This window comes from Pipistrellus hanaki, assembly GCF_964339955.1.
Source record: "Pipistrellus hanaki genome assembly, chromosome: 20".
Lineage (NCBI taxonomy): Eukaryota > Metazoa > Chordata > Mammalia > Chiroptera > Vespertilionidae > Pipistrellus > Pipistrellus hanaki.
The window spans coordinates 10,892,582-10,912,673 of NC_140522.1; the positions used below are offsets into that span (position 1 = coordinate 10,892,582).

A 20,092-nucleotide genomic window follows, 5' to 3' on the forward strand; every position below is an offset into this window, starting at 1 on the left:
CCCGGCGTGTGGCCGGTTCGCCTTCTGGTGGTTCGTGTTGTGTAAGGAGGTCTTACATTTCTGTCCGCGTGGCCTTTCTCACAGGGTGACTTAGCACAGCTGGAAACGGGGTTGTATTTGCTGTGGGTACAGAGCGAGGAATTCATGTTATTACAGCCTGAAACTTCCGATGCCTAAGCGACCACTGCTTGCGAGCCACTCGTATTTCTCTTTCCCTAACTTTTAGTTGCCAACTTGAATTTTCTTCCCAGGCTCCCACTTATAAGACATTCATGTTTCCTGTCTGGGAGTCTTACTCTGCCAGCTTATCACCAGGCACGTACTGGCCTTCCCAATCTTGAATCCCACGCGGAAGGCCAAAACGAGGTCAAACGACAGGACCTTGGAAAGGAAGTGGAAGGAGAAAACGGAAGGTGCTCAGATAAGGCCTCGAGAATTAAATGGCCCGGAGCTGGGGGCGGCGGTGGAGGACAGCGCTCCCTCCTGGGCATTCCGGCCCCTGCAGGCGGCGTGGCCCGGCTCTGCCCACCCCTCCCGCTCCCGGGGCAGCGGCCAGCGGACTGGGGCACCACAGAGTCCGTGCGAGGGGCGTCGTCTGCTCCACGACAGACATGCGAGTCAGGTCCTCCCTGGGGCACGGCCCGGTGCTCCCTGTGAACACGAGTGGAGAAGCGGGACCACGGTGACCTGGGTGACCTCAGGGGAGGAGGAGGGTGGCTCAGGGTTTTCTGGAAACCAGCATGACATCGTACGGGAGGCAGACTCAGGGGCCGGTGGCGCACAGGCTCTGTCTTAGGCCAGACCGGTCACTGTGCGGGGCGGGGTGCAGGCAGCTTCCAGGAGGCGCACGGCTACACGGAGGCGCCGTGGTCCCCGTCACCGCTCCCGTGGCTGACCTTCACCATGCAGAGTCCTTAGCGGGTGGAGGTAACGCCTGTGTGTGTGTTCAGTGTAGGCAGATGGCAGTGGGATGGCAGGTCAGTAACCATAGGCATAAGGCTCACCCTTTGGGGAGGAGTTACATCCTTAATGACAGGGGTCAGCTCTGTGCATGCTCGCTAGTTTGGGGACATAAACCACTTGGAACCGTCCTTCCTATCAGCTGAGAAACGGGTGGCGCTCTGGCTCCCATGTCACCGTCGTGGCCATGACTGGAGGCAGGAATGCGAGAGGGACCTTGGCCCAGCGCGGGGTCCCGCAGAAGGAAGCGAGCAGTGAAGAGGGGGGCAGTTTTGTGAAAGCCAGTTTGAAACAGGAAAAGGGATCAGCGGAGGAGCCTCCGGCCTTGTCTGTCTGCTGTCCCCGGTGGGTCAGCCCAGAGCCAGGCTAACGCGGGAGGTGCTGCTGTTGGACCAGTGTGAGCTCCCGGGAAGCGGGGCCGGTGAGGGCCGGGAGAGTTCACAGACAGGAACATACCCAAGACTGCCTGCCCGCCCGCCCCTCGCCTGGGCGTCCCTGCACTCCAGTGACCCTGTGCTTGTCCGTGGTGGAGGCAGAGGTCTCTCCTGTGACTCGAGGCAAGGAAGGAAGGAGCAGGTGGAATAGCTCGTTTCACAGACTGAAGCCAGCAGCTGGCCAGGGCTCCTGAGGGAGGAGTGACAGGAGGGACCAGGCCCGCTGGGGGCTGCTTGTTAGCAGAGGCTGCCGCCCCGCACGGCGGGCTGGTGTGCAGTGGCTGCCCAGGGCAGGGGTGATGGCGGTTACCTCCCCTAACCCAGCCCTTCCTCCTCCAGATCCTCTGCGGGAAGGAGATTCCGCGCTGGATCAACCGGCTGGCCTACTTCAGCTCCTGCATCCCCTTCCTGCAGAGCTGCCTCCCCAAGGAGTGGCTCACGCCCGCCGCGCTGCAGTCCAGCGTGAGCCAGGAGCTGCAGGGCGAACTGGAGGAGGCCGAGGACGCGGTCGCCTCGGCCGCCGCGGCCGCCGCCCGGCCCGGGCGCCACACGAAACTCTGAGGTCTCCGAAGCCTCACTCCGCACCGTCTGGCAGGCGACTCACTGGCGAGAAGCAGAGAGGAAGCGTCCCAGGATGCTGGTATGCAAAGCTGGCTCTCCCCAATCCCGGTCACAGCTCAGGATTCCATTTGTACAACCACCGCTCCGCAGGAGGGGACTGCGGGCAGCGCCTCTGGTTTTTTACCCTCTGTAAATCAGATTTCTGTTTTCTACACTCTCCTAAGTTATGTTTACAGTATTTTGTACCGCTGTTTACAATCCTGCATGGACTCCTGCCGCCGAGAGAAGAAACTCCACGTCTTCACTGTCCGTCCGGCAGCGATCGTACACTCCCCACTGCCAGGCCCTGGTCAGCCGCGGGCACACAGCGGCCGGGCGGCCCGGCCGGCCTGGGAGCTGCCTGTCAGGTCTGTGCGTGTCTGTGGAGGGTTTGGCACAGGATGCAGAGCGCGAAGGAGCACACACAGCGCGAGGCGGGGGCCTTGGTCTGCTGGGAGGCAGCCCCTCCCGCCCCCCCCCCCCCCCCCCTCGGGCAGCACATCTCCCTGGGCCCTCCCAGCCCTGCTCCGGCGGGAGGCACTCGCCTCGCCTCTGTCGGGGGCTTTGATGCCTCTGGCTCTGAGTTAAGACGTTTTTCATTAAATAACTGACTAGTGGTTTTGCACACGGGCTGGAGGCCTCATTTTGATCTAAACCGGTGACAGCCTCCCTGCACGGTAGCTTCCGAGCAGCAGGGCGGGTGCCTTCCAGCTGCGGGGGTCTGCCCAGCTGCCTTTATGAGACCTCGAGAGCTGGTCTCCAGCACACACTCCAACAGCGAGCTCCGAGGTCTGACATGTTGGCACCACGTCGGGGAGGGCAGTGTAGTGTCTTAGGGAGCAGTCACCTCAATGGAACGCCTCCGCATTGACCTCTTGTTTAAGGCACATTTGTCATCTTTCAGTTCCTCTTCCTGTTCCCTCAGATGTATGTCTCTACGTCACGTTCTCTAGGGATGGGATTGTCACACACAGCCGTCCGGCCTCACAGCCAGGACTCTGTCTGCTGAGTCCGCTCCCAGCTCGGCCCTGGGTGCGAGAGCCAGGCCATCACACGCCAGGTCCCGTCTCTCTGCCTTAAGAGTGAATGTCCCACGCGAGATGGATGCAGTGCACACGCACCAAGGCAGTGACTCCGATCCATGCATTGTTAGTTTGAAGTCCGACTGGACTGGAGTGCTACTCCTCTTTATAAAGATGCCTATCTTTCAGTAAACTACATTTTTAACTTTTCCATAAGCGGATTTTGATTCATTTATCAGCTTCAGCACACCCTGTCCAGAGGGAAAACCCTCCTGAGTTTGCATATCGGCCCGAGGAAAGGGAAGCCCGGAGGGAAGGGCGGAGCAGCGTGAGGAGGAGGAGGAGGATCGGAGCTCCATGGGAAGGCGGCTTGGTTCGGTCTAGAGCGAGATGAGAACAAACACTAAGAGGCAAGCAGTGATCTGGTCATTCAAACCGGAGTCCCGTCCCCGCCCCCCGTGAGGGGAAGTGCGTTTTCCCGGCTTGTCCGCCTGGGCAGTCGCGGTTGCTCATCCATTCCGAGCAGAGGCTTTCGTCCGGCCAGTGGCCGGGAGGAGTGGCCAGCACGTAAGCAGCTGCATTCTTTGTTGTGCTGACTTCAGTCTGCAGCTGCGGGTTAAAACAAGTCCCTGTGGCCCAGGGCCGGGCACAGTAACACCAGGCGGGACTCTGGGCGTGAGGTGAGCGCCGTCTAAGTGGACTCCAGGTTGGGAAATAGATGTCGTTACTTAGGGGCCCTCCTGAAACCAGTTCCTGCCAGTGGGTCTGATTGGCTCTTAACCAGCCTCGCCTCCGAGGGGAGAATCCTGCTCAGCCTGACCTTGTAACACTCGGCCTCGGAGGCCGGACGGTGGGGTCGCGCCCTCACTGTAGCCGGGGCCTGTGTCCCGCCCGCGGGACAGGAGGGCCGGGGGAGGGCGGGCTGCTGGTTCTGCTGCTCCCCATGCCCGTGGGGGGGGGGGGGGGCTGTGGAGCCAGCTCGCCCTGCCCACAGCAATAGGATCCCGTCACCAGCACTGGCCCCGCAGCCCCTCCAGAGGCCAGCCCTGCCACCGCTGCTCCGCGGCTCCCCGGCACCCGCCGGCGGCAGCACTCCCGTCCGTCCCGGCGTCTCCTGGGCTCCGTGTCTGCGGCCCGAGGCGCCCTCACTGCGGGAAGCTGTCCCGGCTGAGACTCCATGGCCCTGGAGACGGTTCTTGTGACGCTGAATGCAAACGGACTGTCATTCGTAGTGTTTCTACACCAAAACCAGGAACCTTCACTTTTGCTACCTTGATATAGCATTGGCTATCATGTTAACAACATTGAAATACATGGATTTATTAAAACGTACTTTTGTAAGAAGCGCTTCAGCGTGCTTCCTGGCCTCCGGCAGTGGCAGCCGAGAGGCAGTTGGGTTGGGTGGGAGGTTATTTTTCTGCTCCAGAGACACGGCCCCCTCCTCCCTCTCTGAGGGCAGCGGCGTCCGGGTGTGGAGGAAGGCCCGGAGGGGGCATGCCTGTCTGCACACACACACACAGGCACACACACACACACACACCCTCCCCCTCCTGAAGCCGCAGTGTGCACCTGGACCCCTGGTTCCCCGCCCCCTGCTCTGCTCTGCCCTCCCGCACTGCCCTGCTCACTCAGAAGCCCCTGGGTCACGGCGGTTCACTCAGTGACCCGGCAGGCACCTCCCTGTTTCAGGGTCAGGCCGGCCCATCGGGCGCGGGCGGGCGGGCGGCAACCAATCCGTGTCCCATGTGGATGTTTCTCCCCATCCCCTCCCCCCGCTCTACCAACCAATGGGAAACATTTCCTCAGGAGGACTAACCAAAAAACACCAAATACATTCACTGAGGTAAACATTTATATTTGCTATGTGCTTATCCGGAGCTGGGGTGTGTGTGTGTGTGTGTGTGTGTGTCCACGCAGAGCTGGGGTGTGGGTGTGTGTGTGTGTGTGTGTGTGTGTACAGATGTGTCCACACAGAGCTGGTGTGTGTGTGTGTGTGTGTGTGTGTGTGTACAGATGTGTCCACGCAGAGCTGGTGTATGTGTATGTGTGTGTGTGTGCGCGCGCGTACAGATGTGTCCACGCAGACCCGGGCACAGTCTAGACCCATTTCCTCAGCCCCGTGAAGAGGAAGTGCCATGAAGCCGCAGACCGTCAGCGGAAACAGAAGCCGCAGTTCGCTCCCAGGACGGGTCAGGGAGACTGTCTGCTTTGGCCTGGCTCCTCTTTCTGAGGAAATGAGCCCAGGAAGCGTGAGGCAGTTGGAACCCCTTACGTGTCACCCACTAGCACCTGCTCCGGGACTTGGGGCGGGGCCGGGTGGGGCTGGCTCGGGGCCTCCTGCCGGCTCTGTGAAAACGCATTCCCTCTCAGCCCCACGGGACACTGTAAGCTGCTCGGACAGCCGCAGGAATGAAGGAGCAAAAATACAAAACGCCCCGCGTCCCCGTTACACGGTCTGCCTGGGCCCCCGGCCCCGCCGCCTGCCTGAGCCCGGTTCTCTGCTTCCTGTTTCCTAAGCACCTGCCCCACCGACTCCACGCCCCTCTTCCCAAGATGCAATAACCATTCCTAAACGGAAATTGCTATCAAGGTTTCCATCTCCAGGTTTTAAGGCGCCAGGCCCAGGGCCAGCTCCCAGCCACCGCAGCACCCACAGTCACAAGAACCAGGCCTGCCGCAGTCTAGCTCGCTGGTTAGAAGGCAGTTTGGGGGGAGGCGGGGGAGGAGGAGGTGTGAACAGAGGTCCCTGCAAAGCACGGGAGGCGATACTGACAGTTTAATGCCCTGGTTGCACGGCCCTCCAGCGGCTTCAAGCACCTCCATGTCTAACATTTCACTTTCATCCTCAGAGTCCCCAAGAGCCAGAGCCTCACTGGCAGGTTGTCATTGATGAAGAGAAGGAAGCAGCTGAGGAGCCACCAGGAGTCTCCAGGATTCCGTTCCCTTTGCTCTTTTCCTCTGGATCGAGTTTTTCAAACTCCCCTTTCCACCCACAGCCTGAGTTCCAGTGCTGCTCCACAATGACCGGTGAAGAGCTCAGCAGCATCCTATAGAATAAAAGGCGAATACCCAAATGGACCCAACCTCAGAAGACTGCTCGCTATGACACACACTGACCACCAGGGGGCAGGCGCTCAGCGCAGGAGCGGCCACAGGGGGAGCCGGGCTCATGGCTGGCCAGCACAGCAGCAGTGTCAGGAGCCTCTCCCATCTCAGGGCAGCGGATGTCCTGCCAGTTTAGGCCCCGAGAGCTCCTGGACTGAGAGGCACAGGCTGGGTTGAGGGACCCCCTGACTGCATGATATTATGTATATGTATATGTACCCTGTTTCCCCGAAAATAAGACAGTATCTTATATTAATTTTTTCCTCCCAAAGTTGCGCTAGGTCTTATTTTCAGGGGATGTCTTATTTTCGGGGAAACAAGATATATGTGTGTGTGTGTGTGTGTGTGTGTGTATACTCTACTGGCCCGATGCATGAAATTCATGCACATTAAAAGGGAATTAGAGCCAGAACCGGTTTGGCTCAGTGGATAGAGCATCAGCCTGCGGACTGGTTCAATTCCGGTCAAGGGCATGTACCTTGGTTGCGGGCACATCCCCAGTGGGGGGTGTGCAGGAGGCAGCTGATCGATTTTTCTAACTATCTCTCTCCCTTCAATAAAATATATTTTTTTTAAAAGGGAATTAGAGGAAATATTTTAATATTGCTATTTGCCCTTTGTCTATAATTGAAGTGTCAGAGATGAAGGAAATGAGTAAAATATATATAAAAATAATATATGAATTAATAAACAATAGCAAAATGATATAGAGTGTTTCTCCGAAAATAAGACCTAGCGCATGGAAAGATAAGACATCCCCTGAAAATAAAACATAGCGCAACTTTGGGAGAAAAAATTAATATAACACACTGTCTTATTTTCGGGGAAACAGGGTAACAATACATAAAAAATAATAAAAACATGAAAACAACAAAAACATGATGTAAAAATAACATTGATGCAAACAATGACTGATAAAGTGATTAAACTTATTCCAATCTCCCCATACACCACATTAAGAGCAGAAACACCCAGAGTGCTTGACTAATTTCCCTGTGATGAAGTATTTACAACTTTAACATCGCACGCTCTTGATACTCGAGAGAAAGCAACTGATAACTGACCATGTCCAAAACGGTTCAGGTAGAAATATTCCTATTCTGCCTAGAGTTTGTCCTTGTGATTTACTAATTAATAGTCATCGCAAATGCCGGCATCACGGGAAACTGTCTCCGAATCAGTTTAAATGGGAGGCCAGTGTCAGATGGGACAAATCAATTCTTGGACTCAGAACAATCTCTCCTTCCACAGATCCTGTTAATACTTCAGCTTCGATAAAGTTAGGTTGTAATCGATTGATAATAAATATAGTACCATTACAAAGACCCCATTTACTGTTTAGATTTCTCAATAGCATGATGATTGCACCCACTTTCAATTTTAATTTATGACAGCATCCCCGGAGGAGGAATCCTAGTAAGAAATTCAATGGGAAAATTTTCCTTTGCAGCAGCATCTGTTGAGTCAATGGAATCATCACTCAAATATGAAAATCTCTATAGAGTACATCCAAAATGTCTTCATTTAATTTTTGAATGTGCTCATTTTTTGGACAAAGAATCACATGTTTAGATATATTTTTAATATTATCTATAGTACACTATTTCCAAAGGTAGCTTCAATAATAGATCCGTTACAAATCATTTCACGGGGGATTTCAACAATATCCATTCCTAAATGAAAACTGTTACCAAGTTTGCCATCTCCAAATTTTACTAACCATTCACTATAAGCAGACTCCTCTGATCTCATTTGTTTTAAGAGGCAACTGTCTGAAACATCCCCAAACACTACGGTACTTTAAATCCGTCTATACTATGGCGATCGCACAGCACGCGGCACAACCCAGAGACACTGTGGAAACTCCCCTCTGAGAAGGAGAACTTTCCCACCAAATGCAACGTTCAAATTCGTAATTTCTCTTAGCAATCTGTCTATGGCGTTCACAGCATGACTGGATGCCACGGTGCATTCATCATTAATGAGAAGTTGCGTCTTCTTAAAGGTTTCAGCCACTTCACTCTTTATATCGAGTCTAGAAATGGAAGTTTCGTTTAATGGAATTGGTAATTTATATTAGGAATACAAAGTAAATTTGCAGCGGTTCCTGTAGACACTGTGGGTAAAACAGTACTACCATGACCTCTAATATAATGTACTAAAACTTTACAGCCCTAACCTGTTTGGCTCAGTGGATAGAGAATCAGCCTGCGGACTGAGGGGTCCCAGGTTCAATTCCGGTCAAGGGCATGTACCTTGGTTGTGGGCACATTCCCAGTGCGGGGTGTGCAGGAGGCAGCTGATCGATGTTTCTCATTGATGTTTCTATCTCCCTCCCTTCCTCTCTTTAAAAAAATGAAATAAAATATATTTTTAAAAACTTTATAACTACCACCTGGACCATCCATGAAAAAGCATTTGGGGTATGCAGTTTGATCTTAGAGTCTGAAAGGCTGGCAGCTGTTCATCAGAGAATTTATCAAAACCTGTGCCTGTTGCTGCTCGTACAATTCATCACACGTATTTGAAGTAATTCATGAAGGATAGTCCGGAAATTTGAAATGCGAACATCTCATTCCATGCAATGTGAATACCTCTTGAATTTCGGTAAGGGGATGCATTTCATTGTTTACACAGACACCTTCTCTTCGGTGGGATTTGGGCACGGCCATCTTGTGTTATGGGAACCCTGCCTCTGCTGTGGGGGCTGCCATCTTGTGATGGCGTGATCGTCAATTTGCATATTCCCTCTCTATTTGGTAAGAAAATATATATATGTATATCTTTTTTAAATCCCCTAGACCAGTGGTCGGCAAATTCATTAGAAAACAGAGCCAAATATCAATAGTACAACGATTGAAATTTCTTTTGAGAGCCACGTTTTTTAAACTTAAACTATATAGTAAGTAAATTGTTATTAACTTAATTAGGGGACTCCTTCAACCGCACTGTACATGCACGCCCGCACGTGGTGTTTTGTGGAAGAGCCACACTCAAGGGGCCAAAGAGTTGTATGTAGCTCGGAAGCCACAGTTTGCTGACCACTGGCCTAGGGCCTGGACCATTGCACAGATTGTTACAGAAAAGCGTGCAGTTCCCATGGTCTTCCTGGGGGTGTCAGGAGGACAGTGGGCCCTCTATTCCCATGGAACCCGCTGGGCAGCACTGCCTCCGGTGGGTTGCACAGGTCTCCCCCCCCCCCCAGTGGATTGCATGGGTTCCTCCCCCCTCACCCACCCTGGTAGATTGCATGGGTCCCTCGGCCGGTGGGGTGGGGAGGGGGAACAGAGTGTTTCCTTAGCTAAAAACTGGCACAGAGACGCTGGTCCACTGCCCGCACATGGGCCTTCATTCAGACAGGCTGGGTCCGCTCCGGCCTTCGGTCTACGAAGCCAAGCCGGCCCGGCCTAGGGCACAGGGACGCCGGGCACCGGCTGCAGCGGCAGCAGGGGGATGTGCTCGGGCTCCCCGCGGCCCCGCAGGCAGCGCCCCCAGGCCGCCAGGCGCCGCAGCAGCCGCAGCAGGCCCGGGCCCCGCGCACCCCGCTCCGCGGCCACCTCCCCGGGCCGCGTCCTCCGCCGGCGGGCGCCCCGCAGCAGCCGCCGCCACAGCCCGCAGCCCGGGCAGGGTTCGCCAGGGCCTGGGGCCGCCCCGCCGCCGGCTCCCTGTGCCCCGGGCCCCGCGGAGGGCGAGGGCGGCCGGGCAGGGGGCCCCGGGGCCGTGTGTCCAGCATCGCCATCGGGCAGCCTCTCCGGGCCGGGGACGACGGGACCAAGTCTCAGGGTTGGAAACGGACAGTCGGGTCGCAAAGGCCTTCCGGACTCCACGTGGCTCCCTTTCCGGCCTCGGGTCCCTTTCTGCCACCTCCGGGATGGATGCGCCCAGGCCCAGCCGCAGGCCAAGGTTGCCAAGGAAACGCAGCCGCGACCTCACAATGCCCAGCAGAGCTGTGCCCTCACAATGCCCAGCAGAGCTGTGACCTCACAATGCCCAGCGGAGCTGTGACCTCACAGAGCCCAGCGGAGCTGTGACCTCACAATGCCCAGCGGAGCTGTGACCTCACAATGCCCAGCGGAGCTGTGCCCTCACAGGGCCCAGGGCAGTGGGCCCCTCCAGGCGAGCACAGAACCATCAGAACCCACAGCGCCCGAGGACACCAGGGTGCAGAGTCTCACGCGTCACGAACACAGACCCCTAAGCCCGGGGCTGGGTCACTTGCCACATCACCCGGCACAGGTGACATAGCACCACCGCCCACCACTCACGTGGGGCCTGCGAAACACTGAGCGATCCCTCCCAGACAGACCAACGGTGAGCGTCCCCTGGACACCGGCCCCGACCATCAGCCAGCGGGACCCTCCCCGAAAGCGTCTCCTGGACAGTCCGGCCCCGATCCGTCTGCCAGAGGGACCTGCCCCCCGAAAGCATCTCCTGGACAGACCCACATCAGTTTGTGGCTCTGGTTTTGGGTCCAGGTTGTGTGCCCCGGAGTCTAAAAATCTTGTGAACTTGTTTCCGGGGTACCCTATTTTTTTCCTCTCAATAGGGAATCAGAATTTCAGGAAAGATCTCAAAGATTCTCCTCCTTTTAAGATTGGGATTGAATTTTTTCAATAACTTTTTTTTTCTGGTCACAAACATAAGATGTTTGGGGGGGGTGTGGTTGGGGCATTCAAATAAAAAAGCAAGCCTCTTTTGTCCTGCTCCTTTATGTATTGTTTTTGCACTAGTCAATTTTCTCAAAGTAAGAAAAGCTGTAGATCACAACAGCCACCAAGCTTATTGTCTACCATTTCGCATAAGTTTTGCCGCCTGTAGGCTCCTGGGCAGGCTCTGCTGTGAGTGGCCTGCGACTGAATCCTGCCTCTGACCTTTCCAGCTGTCACTGGGCAAGTCACTCAGCCCCTCAGCACCTTGGTGCGCACACCTGAGGAGCTGAGAGAGCGCTCTCCTGCCTGTGAGGGTGAAATGAGATCCTGCACATAAGGCAGCGGCACAGACGGGGCACACAGGGAGGGTGCACAGCGTACACTGTTATCACACACTCTCCAACAACTCCCAGCGCAATCACCGAGCCCCCTGAAGTCTAAAGAGGCAAAGCCATTCCCCCGAGAGGGCGGAGCCTCTAAGTGAGGGAGACACGGTGTGAACCCAGGAATTAAATGACGATGCTGATGCTAACCCTTCAACTCTTCGCCTGACCGAATGGTGACCCTCCAGTCGACCTCGCCTCCCAAACGCCCCGTCCGCAGGTGGGGTCAGTGTTCAGTATCTGTGGAGACCCTCGATGTCAAACACAACCCGCTGTCAGGCCCTTATTTCTAACAACTATTTAGATGTCACATGACCTGATGGGAGCCTTTCCATCATCATCACCCGGGCACACCCCTTCCTGGTGGTGTGACTGTGCAGAGCCGACCCCGCCAGCCCTGCCCCTTAAGAAGGCTTTCTGTTCTATTTGCCCCTTCCCCCTCTCCACGGGGCCCCTGGTATGCAGGCTGTGCTTCCTGCCTCCCGGCCAGAGCCAAGGGCAAGGCAGGTCCTGGCAGACTCGCTGGGAAAGAGCTGGGGATCCCTGTGGGCCGTTATTTACACGTTCATTGCGAGGACGAGCAGCCGAAGGTGCCAGTGCCCTGCAGCCTGTGCTCCGGGCAGGGCTGAGGCGGGAGGGACAGGGGAGCCTGCTGCTGAGCGGATGCAGCCACCTGACAGCCTGCAGCTGGGCCCTCCCTCCATCGGGGGAGGTCAAGGCTGCCAGGACGCTGGGGCCCTGGAAATGACCGCCCTCCTGGGCCCGTGTTCCGGGCGGAGAGCGGGGGCTCCGTCAGGACTCAGCTCCAGGTCAGGCCTGGCCCCGCGGCCGGTGAGTGTGGACACGGAGCCCGGGGCACTCACACGCCGTGAGCGTGGACACGGAGCCCGGGGCACTCACACGCCGTGAGCGTGGACACGGAGCCCGGGGCACCCACACGCCGTGAGCGTGGACACGGAGCCCGGGGCACTGACACGCCGTGAGCGTGGACACGGAGCCCGGGGCACCCACACGCTGTGAGCGTGGACACGGAGCCCGGGGCGCCCACACGCCGTGAGCGTGGACACGGAGCCCGGGGCACCCACACGCTGTGAGCGTGGACACAGAGCCCAGGACACTCACATGCTTCCTGAATGGCTCTCTGCCCGTTAAGAGCTGAGCTGTGTCCGCCCCCCAAAAGGCGTCCTGTGGAGCCCTGAGCCCTCGCACCCGGATAAGACTGTGTCTGAGACAGGTCCCAAAGGCAGTTCCGCCCCGTGAGGCCATGAGGGCGGCCCCGGTCCAGGGTGACCGGAGTCCGGATGGGCCATCAGGACACGGCACAGAGGAAGGTCATGTGAGCCTCCGGGAGGGAGCCAGAGAGAGGCCTCTGAGAAGCCAGGCCTCGGCACCTTGACCTTGACTTCCAGCCTGCAGAGCCGGGAGGGACACTGGGTGGTGGTCTGGCCCCGTCTGGCACTTTGTCCGGCCGACCCGGAACACACACATGGCGGCCGCGGCTCTGCCTCTCACTTCCTTCAGCCCACACCCAGGAGCTCAGAAGTCACCCCGGAGCTTCTGCAAACTGCAGATGGCGATCACCACCATCATTTCTTTTCTTTTTTTAAAAAAATATATTTGCATTGATTTATTACAGAGAGGAAGGGGGGGATAGAGAGTTAGAAACATCAATGAGAGAGAAACATCGATCAGCTGCCTCCCGCACACCCCCTACTGGGGATGTGCCCGCAAACAAGGGTACAGGAATCAAACCTGTGACCCTTCAGTCCGCAGGCCGACGCTCTATCCACTGAGCCAAACCGGTTTTGGTTTCTTTTCCTTTTTCTTTTTTAAAATATATTTGTATTGATTTCAGGGAGGAAGGGAGAGGCGGAGAGAGAGAGAGAGAGAGAGAGAAACATCAATGATGAGAGAGCATCATCGATCGGCTGCCTCCTGCACGCCCCACACCAGGGATCGGGCCTGCATCTCGGGCCTGTGCCCTGATCCAAACGTGACCTCCTGGTTCACAGGTCCACGCTCACCGCCATCGGACTCCCGAGCCATGCCCCTGGGTCTAACCCGGGAAGTCAGGGCCCTGAGCACCCACACCCGTCCCCCAGCCACGGGTCCCCATGACATCAGGGAGACTGGCCCCAGCTGGTCAGAGGGCCGGCACACACCACACCCGGACCTGCAGAGGGAGCCGTGGGGGCGGGGGCAGCCCCCTCACTTTGCTGAGCGCCTGCAGCGTCACCTTCAGAGATGTGAGAGCTGAGTGGGGAGGAGGAGAGAGGTGGAGTGTGGCAAACGGGGGCTCAGGGAGGACTGGGGCTCCCTGGGACCGGTTAGCTTTTTTTTTTTTTTAAATATATTTGATTGATTTTTTACAGAGAGGAAGGGAGAGGGATAGAGCGTTAGAATCATCGATGAGAGACAAACATCAATCAGCCGCCTCCTGCACACCCCGCACTGGGGATGTGCCCGCAACCAAGGTACATGGCCTTGGCCGGAATCGAACCTGGGGCCTTTCAGTCCGCAGGCCGACGCTCTATCCACTGAGCCACACCGGTTAGGGCAGCACGTGGGCTTTTATGTAGAAAGGACTTAACAGCCAGTGGGCAGTGGCGGGGTCCATGGGGGGGGGGGGGGCACATCAGCAATGCTTTCAACAATAAAGATAATTTTTTAAACGGCGCATAGCAAAATAAATAAAATAAAATGAAATGAAATAAAATAAATTAAAAAATAAACACACCTCTAAGTAAATATCGGAGGGAAAGGAGGGTTATTTCCCCATCTGCTGCCCCCTCCACCCCCCATCCCTCCCGCAGACAAACGTGGAAGAAAAGGAGTCATGACGTGTGGGTGGGGAGGTGCCCTCTGACCTCTGTGGGGGAGACAGCCGGGGTGGTCCTCCGAGGTCCGTGGGAGGAAGGCGACCAGGTGTCAGCTCCACAGCCATCGATGCTTTCTTTCCTTAAAAAAAAAATAAAGACACAGGAGAATCTATCAGGCCCTCGTTGCCAGGCAACCGTCCGCGGGGTGGCAGCCCTCTGACGCGCGAGTCACACGTGTAGTGAGTGAACTTCGGAACTCCACGCACGGGAACACAGCTCAGACCCAAACTGGTGAGGATGGAGGGGCATTTAATATAAATATATTAGCATTGATTCAGAGAGGAAAGGAGAGGGAGAGAGAGATCGAAACATCAATGATGAGAGATGATCATTGATCGGCTGCCTCCTGCACAGGGATGGAGCCCACACCTTGGCATGTGCCCTGACCAGGAATCAAACCCGGGACCCTTCAGTCCGCAGGCCGATGCTCTATGCACTGAGCCACACCAGGTAGGGCAATGCGTGAAGCGTACGGACCTCTTCTAAGAATAAGGGTTCTGTGTGCATTAACAGTAAAATGCATGCCCAGCTGGTGTGGCTCAGGGGTTGAGCACTGACCCATGAACCAGGAGGTCAGTTTGATTCCCGGTCAGGGCACATGCCCAGTAGGCGGCGTGCAGGAGGCAGCCGATCAATGATTCCCTCTCATCATTGACGTTTCCATTCCTGTGCCTTCCTTTCTGAAATTAATAAAAATATCTTTTTTTAAAGTTAAAATAAGCCAAAACCGGTTTGGCTCAGTGGACAGAGCATCAGTCTGCGGACTGAAAGGTCCCGGGTTCAATTCCGGGCAAGGGCATGTACCTTGGTTGCGGGCACATCCCCGGTAGGGGGTGTGCAAGAGGCAGCTGGTCCGATGTTCCTAGCTCTCTATCTCTCTCCCTTCCTCTCTTTAAAAAAGAAAATATACTTTAAAAAAAGTTAAAATAAAATAAAAAGGGAAAATGCATAGCCTTATAAAGGAAACAAGATACTTTTAAAATGTGTCATAATTGATTGGTTTCATTATACACATACTTAGTAACAAGATGGAGCAGCAGGTGTAACAAACTATCACAATATGGATCTGGTGAGTGCAAACAGTGCTTCGTGAAGTGGCAGCACCATGGCTTTAGGCCGAATACACTCACTCACACTCACACACACACACACAGGCACACATTTGCACGTGCACACACGCATTCACACTCACACACCTGCTTACACTCACACACACACACAGGCACACATTTGCACGCATACACACGCATTCACTCACACACCTGCTCACACTCACACACACTTGCACACACACGCACACTCACACACTCACACAGGCACACATTTGCACGCACACACACATTCACACTCACACACCTGCTCACACTCACACACACACACAAGCACACATTTGCACGCATACACACGCATTCACTCACACACCTGCTCACACTCACACACACTTGCACACACACACTCACACAGGCACACATTTGCACGCACGCACACGCATTCACACACCTGCTCACACTCACACACACACATGCCTGATGCTGTCTCCTCCTCCGGACCTCCCTCCTCCCCTCACTCAGCCACACAGAGTCCTGCCCACGGGGAGGCTGATGGGCAGGACTGTTTCTCCAATCGCCTCTCTCTCCCCCTGCCCTTCTCCCGGGACCCACACTCACGCTGGGCCTACAGAGCCCGTGTCTCCGCCCGCGGGCTCAGGGGCTGAGCGTGGGCCTGTGAGCCAGGAGGTCGCCGTTCCATTCCCGGTCAGGGCACAGGCCCGGGGGGAGGGCTCTGTCCCCACGAGGGACTTCCTCTCTGAAATCAATAAAAGATACATTTTACCGGAGAGGGCCACGTCGCTGGTCGGGGTGTGGGGATGGGAACTGTATTTTGTTCCACCGCTTTGGGGGAGCACTCGTGTTTGGGAGAGACACGTGGACACGTTCCTGGGCGGAGGGAGGCCTCCAGGCTCCTCCAGCTGCAAAGACGATGATACACACATGCACACGCACAGCACACACACACACACACACACACACACGCAGAGCCGGAGGTGGGGCTCACAGGCACCTTGGAAAGGTGATGACTGCAGACAGCACGGAGGTCTTTTCTTTGCAGAAGAGGAAGTTTTTCTTCCTGAGTCATCAGCTCGGACAAACCAAGGTGCAGACTGGCAACAGCTGTGTCTCCCTCTGTAAGGACTGTCAGCCGTCGGTGACTTACCAGTGAGAGCGGCGTGTGAGTCTCAGCGTGAGTCACGCTAACACGCCACGGCTCAGCCCGGGGAACATGAGTTACATGCCTGCTCCCACCTCCGTGAAAGCCGGCCTCCCGCGGGCTAGGAGGAAGCACGCTCAGCCGTGACCTTGAGCTTGTCTCCTGTTTGGTTCTGTGGGATCCGGGCTGGGACGCCAGCCCCTCGAGGGCGTCCGGGGGGTGTCACCCGCCCTCGCACACGCGCTGTCATTCCCACAGAGAGAACAGGACAGTTACAGTCCACAAAGCACTGTCATGAATGACCTCATTGGCGCATCTCAACGACCTCATAGGAAGCTGTAAATTAGGACCCATTTCCTCAGCTCAGGGCAGCGGGCCTGAGGGGGGGGTGGGCGCTGAGGCAGGAGAGGGCCGAGGGGCGCCAGCCTGCGGCCAGTGAGATGCCACGGACACGGGGAGCCCTGGGAGTGTCTTTTGTGGCCAACTTTTCAAGATGATACCTTTTTGCCGAAACCGGTTTGGCTCAGTGGATAGAGCGTTGGCCTGCGGACTGAAGGGTCCCGGGTTCGATTCCGGTCAAGGGCATGTACTTTGGTTGCGGGCACATCCCCAGTAGGGGGTGTGCAGGAGGCAGCTGACAGATGATTCTCTCTCATCGATGTTTCTAGCTCTCTCTCCCTTCCTCTCTGTAAAAAAATCAATAAAATATATATATTTTTTTAAAAGATACCTTTTTAAAAATTGATTTTTTAGAGAGAGGAAGGTAGAGAGAGAGGGAAACATTGATGTGAGGGAAACATCCATCAGTTGCCTCCCACATGCACCCCAACCAGGGGGGTCAAACCTGGGGATGTGCCTTGACAGGGAATCGAACCCGCCACCTTTGGGTGGATGGGACAATGCTCCAACCAACTGAGCCACCCTGCCAGGGCAATATCTTTAAAAAAAAAAAAGTGTATATATATATATATATATATATATATATATATATATATATATATATATATATATATTGATTTCAGAGAGGAAGGGAGAAGCAGAGAGGGATAGAAACATCAATGATGAGAGAATCATTGATCAGCTGCCTCCTGCACGCCCCCTCCTGGAGATCGCGCCACACCCTGGGCATGTGCCCTGGGCCAGAGTCAGCCAGGCCCTTCAGTCCGCAGGCCCATGCTCTGTCCACTGAGCCACACCGGCTAGCCTACCCTCCTCCCCCCCCTTTTTTTTTTATCACAACTCAGTCCCAGAAACAGAGGTGCCTGTGATTGTGGGGTGTGTGTGTGTGTGTGTGTGTGTGTGTGTTTCCCACATGGAACTGCCCTGACACGGCCAATAGCCTCACGTGGCTCCTGACATTGAAATTAACTCAAGTGAGAATCAGCTCCTCAGCCCCACGGGCCTGGGGCCCAGCACCTGCGAGCAATTGGGCGGATGGAGACGCCCCCTCGGTGCGGAGGGCCGGGAGCACCAGCTCCAGAGGGGCTCACCTTGTCAACCTCAGAGGGCTGTACCCCCTCCCATGCCTGGGACAGCCCCCTCCCCGCCTGGGACAGCCCCTCCCCGCCTGGACAGGCCCCTCCCCACCTGGACAGGCCCCTCCCCGCCTGGGACAGGCCCCTCCCCGCCTGGGACAGCCCCCCTCCCCTCCCCGCCTGGGACAGGCCCCCCTCCCCGCCTGGGACAGCCCCCTCCCCTCCCCGCCTGGGACAGGCCCCTCCCCGCCTGGGACAGGCCCCTCCCCGCCTGGGACAGGCCCCTCCCCGCCTGGAACAGCCCCCCACCCGCCTGGGACAGGCCCCTCCCCGCCTGGGACAGGCCCCTCCCCGCCTGGGACAGCCCCCCACCCGCCTGGGACAGGCCCCTCCCCGCCTGGGACAGGCCCCTCCCTGCCTGGGACAGGCCCCCTCCCCGCCTGGGACAGGCCCCTCCCCGCCTGGGACAGGCCCCTCCCCGCCTGGGACAGCCCCCGCCCCGCCTGGGACAGGCCCCTCCCCGCCTGGGACAGGCCCCTCCCCTCCTGGGACAGGCCCCTCCCCTCCTGGGACAGGCCCCTCCCCGCCTGGGACAGGCCCCTCCCCGCCTGGGACAGGCCCCTCCCCTCCTGGGACAGGCCCCTCCCCGCCTGGGACAGGCCCCTCCCCGCCTGAGACAGGCCCCTCCCCGCCTGGGACAGGCCCCTCCCCGCCTGGACAGGCCCCTCCCCGCCTGGGACAGCCCCCTCCCCGCCTGGGACAGGCCCCTCCCCGCCTGGGACAGCCCCCTCCCCGCCTGGGACAGGCCCCTCCCCGCCTGGGACAGCCCCCTCCCCGCCTGGGACAGGCCCCTCCCCGCCTGGGACAGGCCCCTCCCCGCCTGGGACAGGCCCCTCCCCTCCTGGGACAGGCCCCTCCCCGCCTGGACAGGCCCCTCCCAGCCTGGACAGGCCCCTCCCAGCCTGGACAGGCCCCTCCCCTCCTGGGACAGGCCCCTCCCCTCCTGGGACAGGCCCCGCCCCTCCTGGGACAGGCCCCGCCCCGCCTGGGACAGGCCCCTCCCCGCCTGGGACAGGCCCCTCCCCGCCTGGGACAGCCCCTCCCCGCCTGGGACAGGCCCCTCCCCGCCTGGGACAGGCCCCGCCCCGCCTGGGACAGGCCCCGCCCCGCCTGGGACAGGCCCCTCCCCGCCTGGGACAGCCCCCTCCCCGCCTGGGACAGGCCCCTCCCCGCCTGGGACAGGCCCCTCCCCGCCTGGGACAGGCCCCTCCCCGCCTGGACAGGCCCCTCCCCGCCTGGGACAGGCCCCTCCCCGCCTGGGACAGGCCCCTCCCCTCCTGGGACAGGCCCCTCCCCGCCTGGGACAGCCCCTCCCCGCCTGGACAGGCCCCTCCCCTCCTGGGACAGGCCCCTCCCCGCCTGGGACAGGCCCCTCCCCTCCTGGGACAGGCCCCTCCCCTCCTGGGACAGGCCCCGCCCCGCCTGGGACAGGCCCCTCCCCGCCTGGGACAGGCCCCTCCCCGCCTGGGACAGCCCCTCCCCGCCTGGGACAGGCCCCGCCCCTCCTGGGACAGGCCCCGCCCCTCCTGGGACAGGCCCCGCCCCGCCTGGGACAGGCCCCTCCCCTCCTGGGACAGCCCCCTCCCCGCCTGGGACAGGCCCCTCCCCTCCTGGACAGCCCCCTCCCCGCCTGGGACAGCCCCCTCCCCGCCTGGGACAGCCCCCTCCCCGCCTGGGACAGGCCCCTCCCCGCCTGGGACAGGCCCCTCCCCACCTGGACAGGCCCCTCCCCGCCTGGGACAGGCCCCTCCCCTCCTGGGACAGGCCCCTCCCCGCCTGGACAGGCCCCTCCCAGCCTGGACAGGCCCCTCCCCTCCTGGGACAGGCCCCTCCCCGCCTGGGACAGGCCCCTCCCCGCCTGGGACAGCCCCCTCCCCGCCTGGGACAGGCCCCTCCCCGCCTGGGACAGGCCCCTCCCCGCCTGGGACAGGCCCCTCCCCGCCTGGGACAGGCCCCTCCCCGCCTGGACAGGCCCCTCCCCTCCTGGGACAGGCCCCTCCCCGCCTGGACAGGCCCCTCCCAGCCTGGACAGGCCCCTCCCAGCCTGGACAGGCCCCTCCCCTCCTGGGACAGGCCCCTCCCCTCCTGGGACAGGCCCCGCCCCTCCTGGGACAGGCCCCTCCCCGCCTGGGACAGCCCCTCCCCGCCTGGGACAGGCCCCTCCCCGCCTGGGACAGCCCCCTCCCCGCCTGGGACAGCCCCCTCCCCTCCTGGGACAGCCCCCTCCCCTCCTGGGACAGGCCCCTCCCCTCCTGGGACAGGCCCCTCCCCTCCTGGGACAGGCCCCTCCCCGCCTGGGACAGGCCCCTCCCCTCCT

The 20,092-nt window shown here is 58.5% G+C and overlaps 1 protein-coding gene across 1 annotated transcript in view; it reads left to right on the forward strand.

Moving 5' to 3' along the window:
• The window catches only part of DESI2 (desumoylating isopeptidase 2), a 32,719-nt gene extending 30,100 nt beyond the window's left edge, over positions 1-2,619 (forward strand). The window contains exon 5 of the mRNA XM_084868967.1: positions 1,734-2,619. Coding sequence (XP_084725093.1) covers positions 1,734-1,955 — 222 coding nt within the window. The 3' untranslated portion in view covers positions 1,956-2,619. The remainder of the gene's footprint in view (positions 1-1,733) is intronic.
• The last annotated feature ends 17,473 nt before the right edge of the window (positions 2,620-20,092 follow it).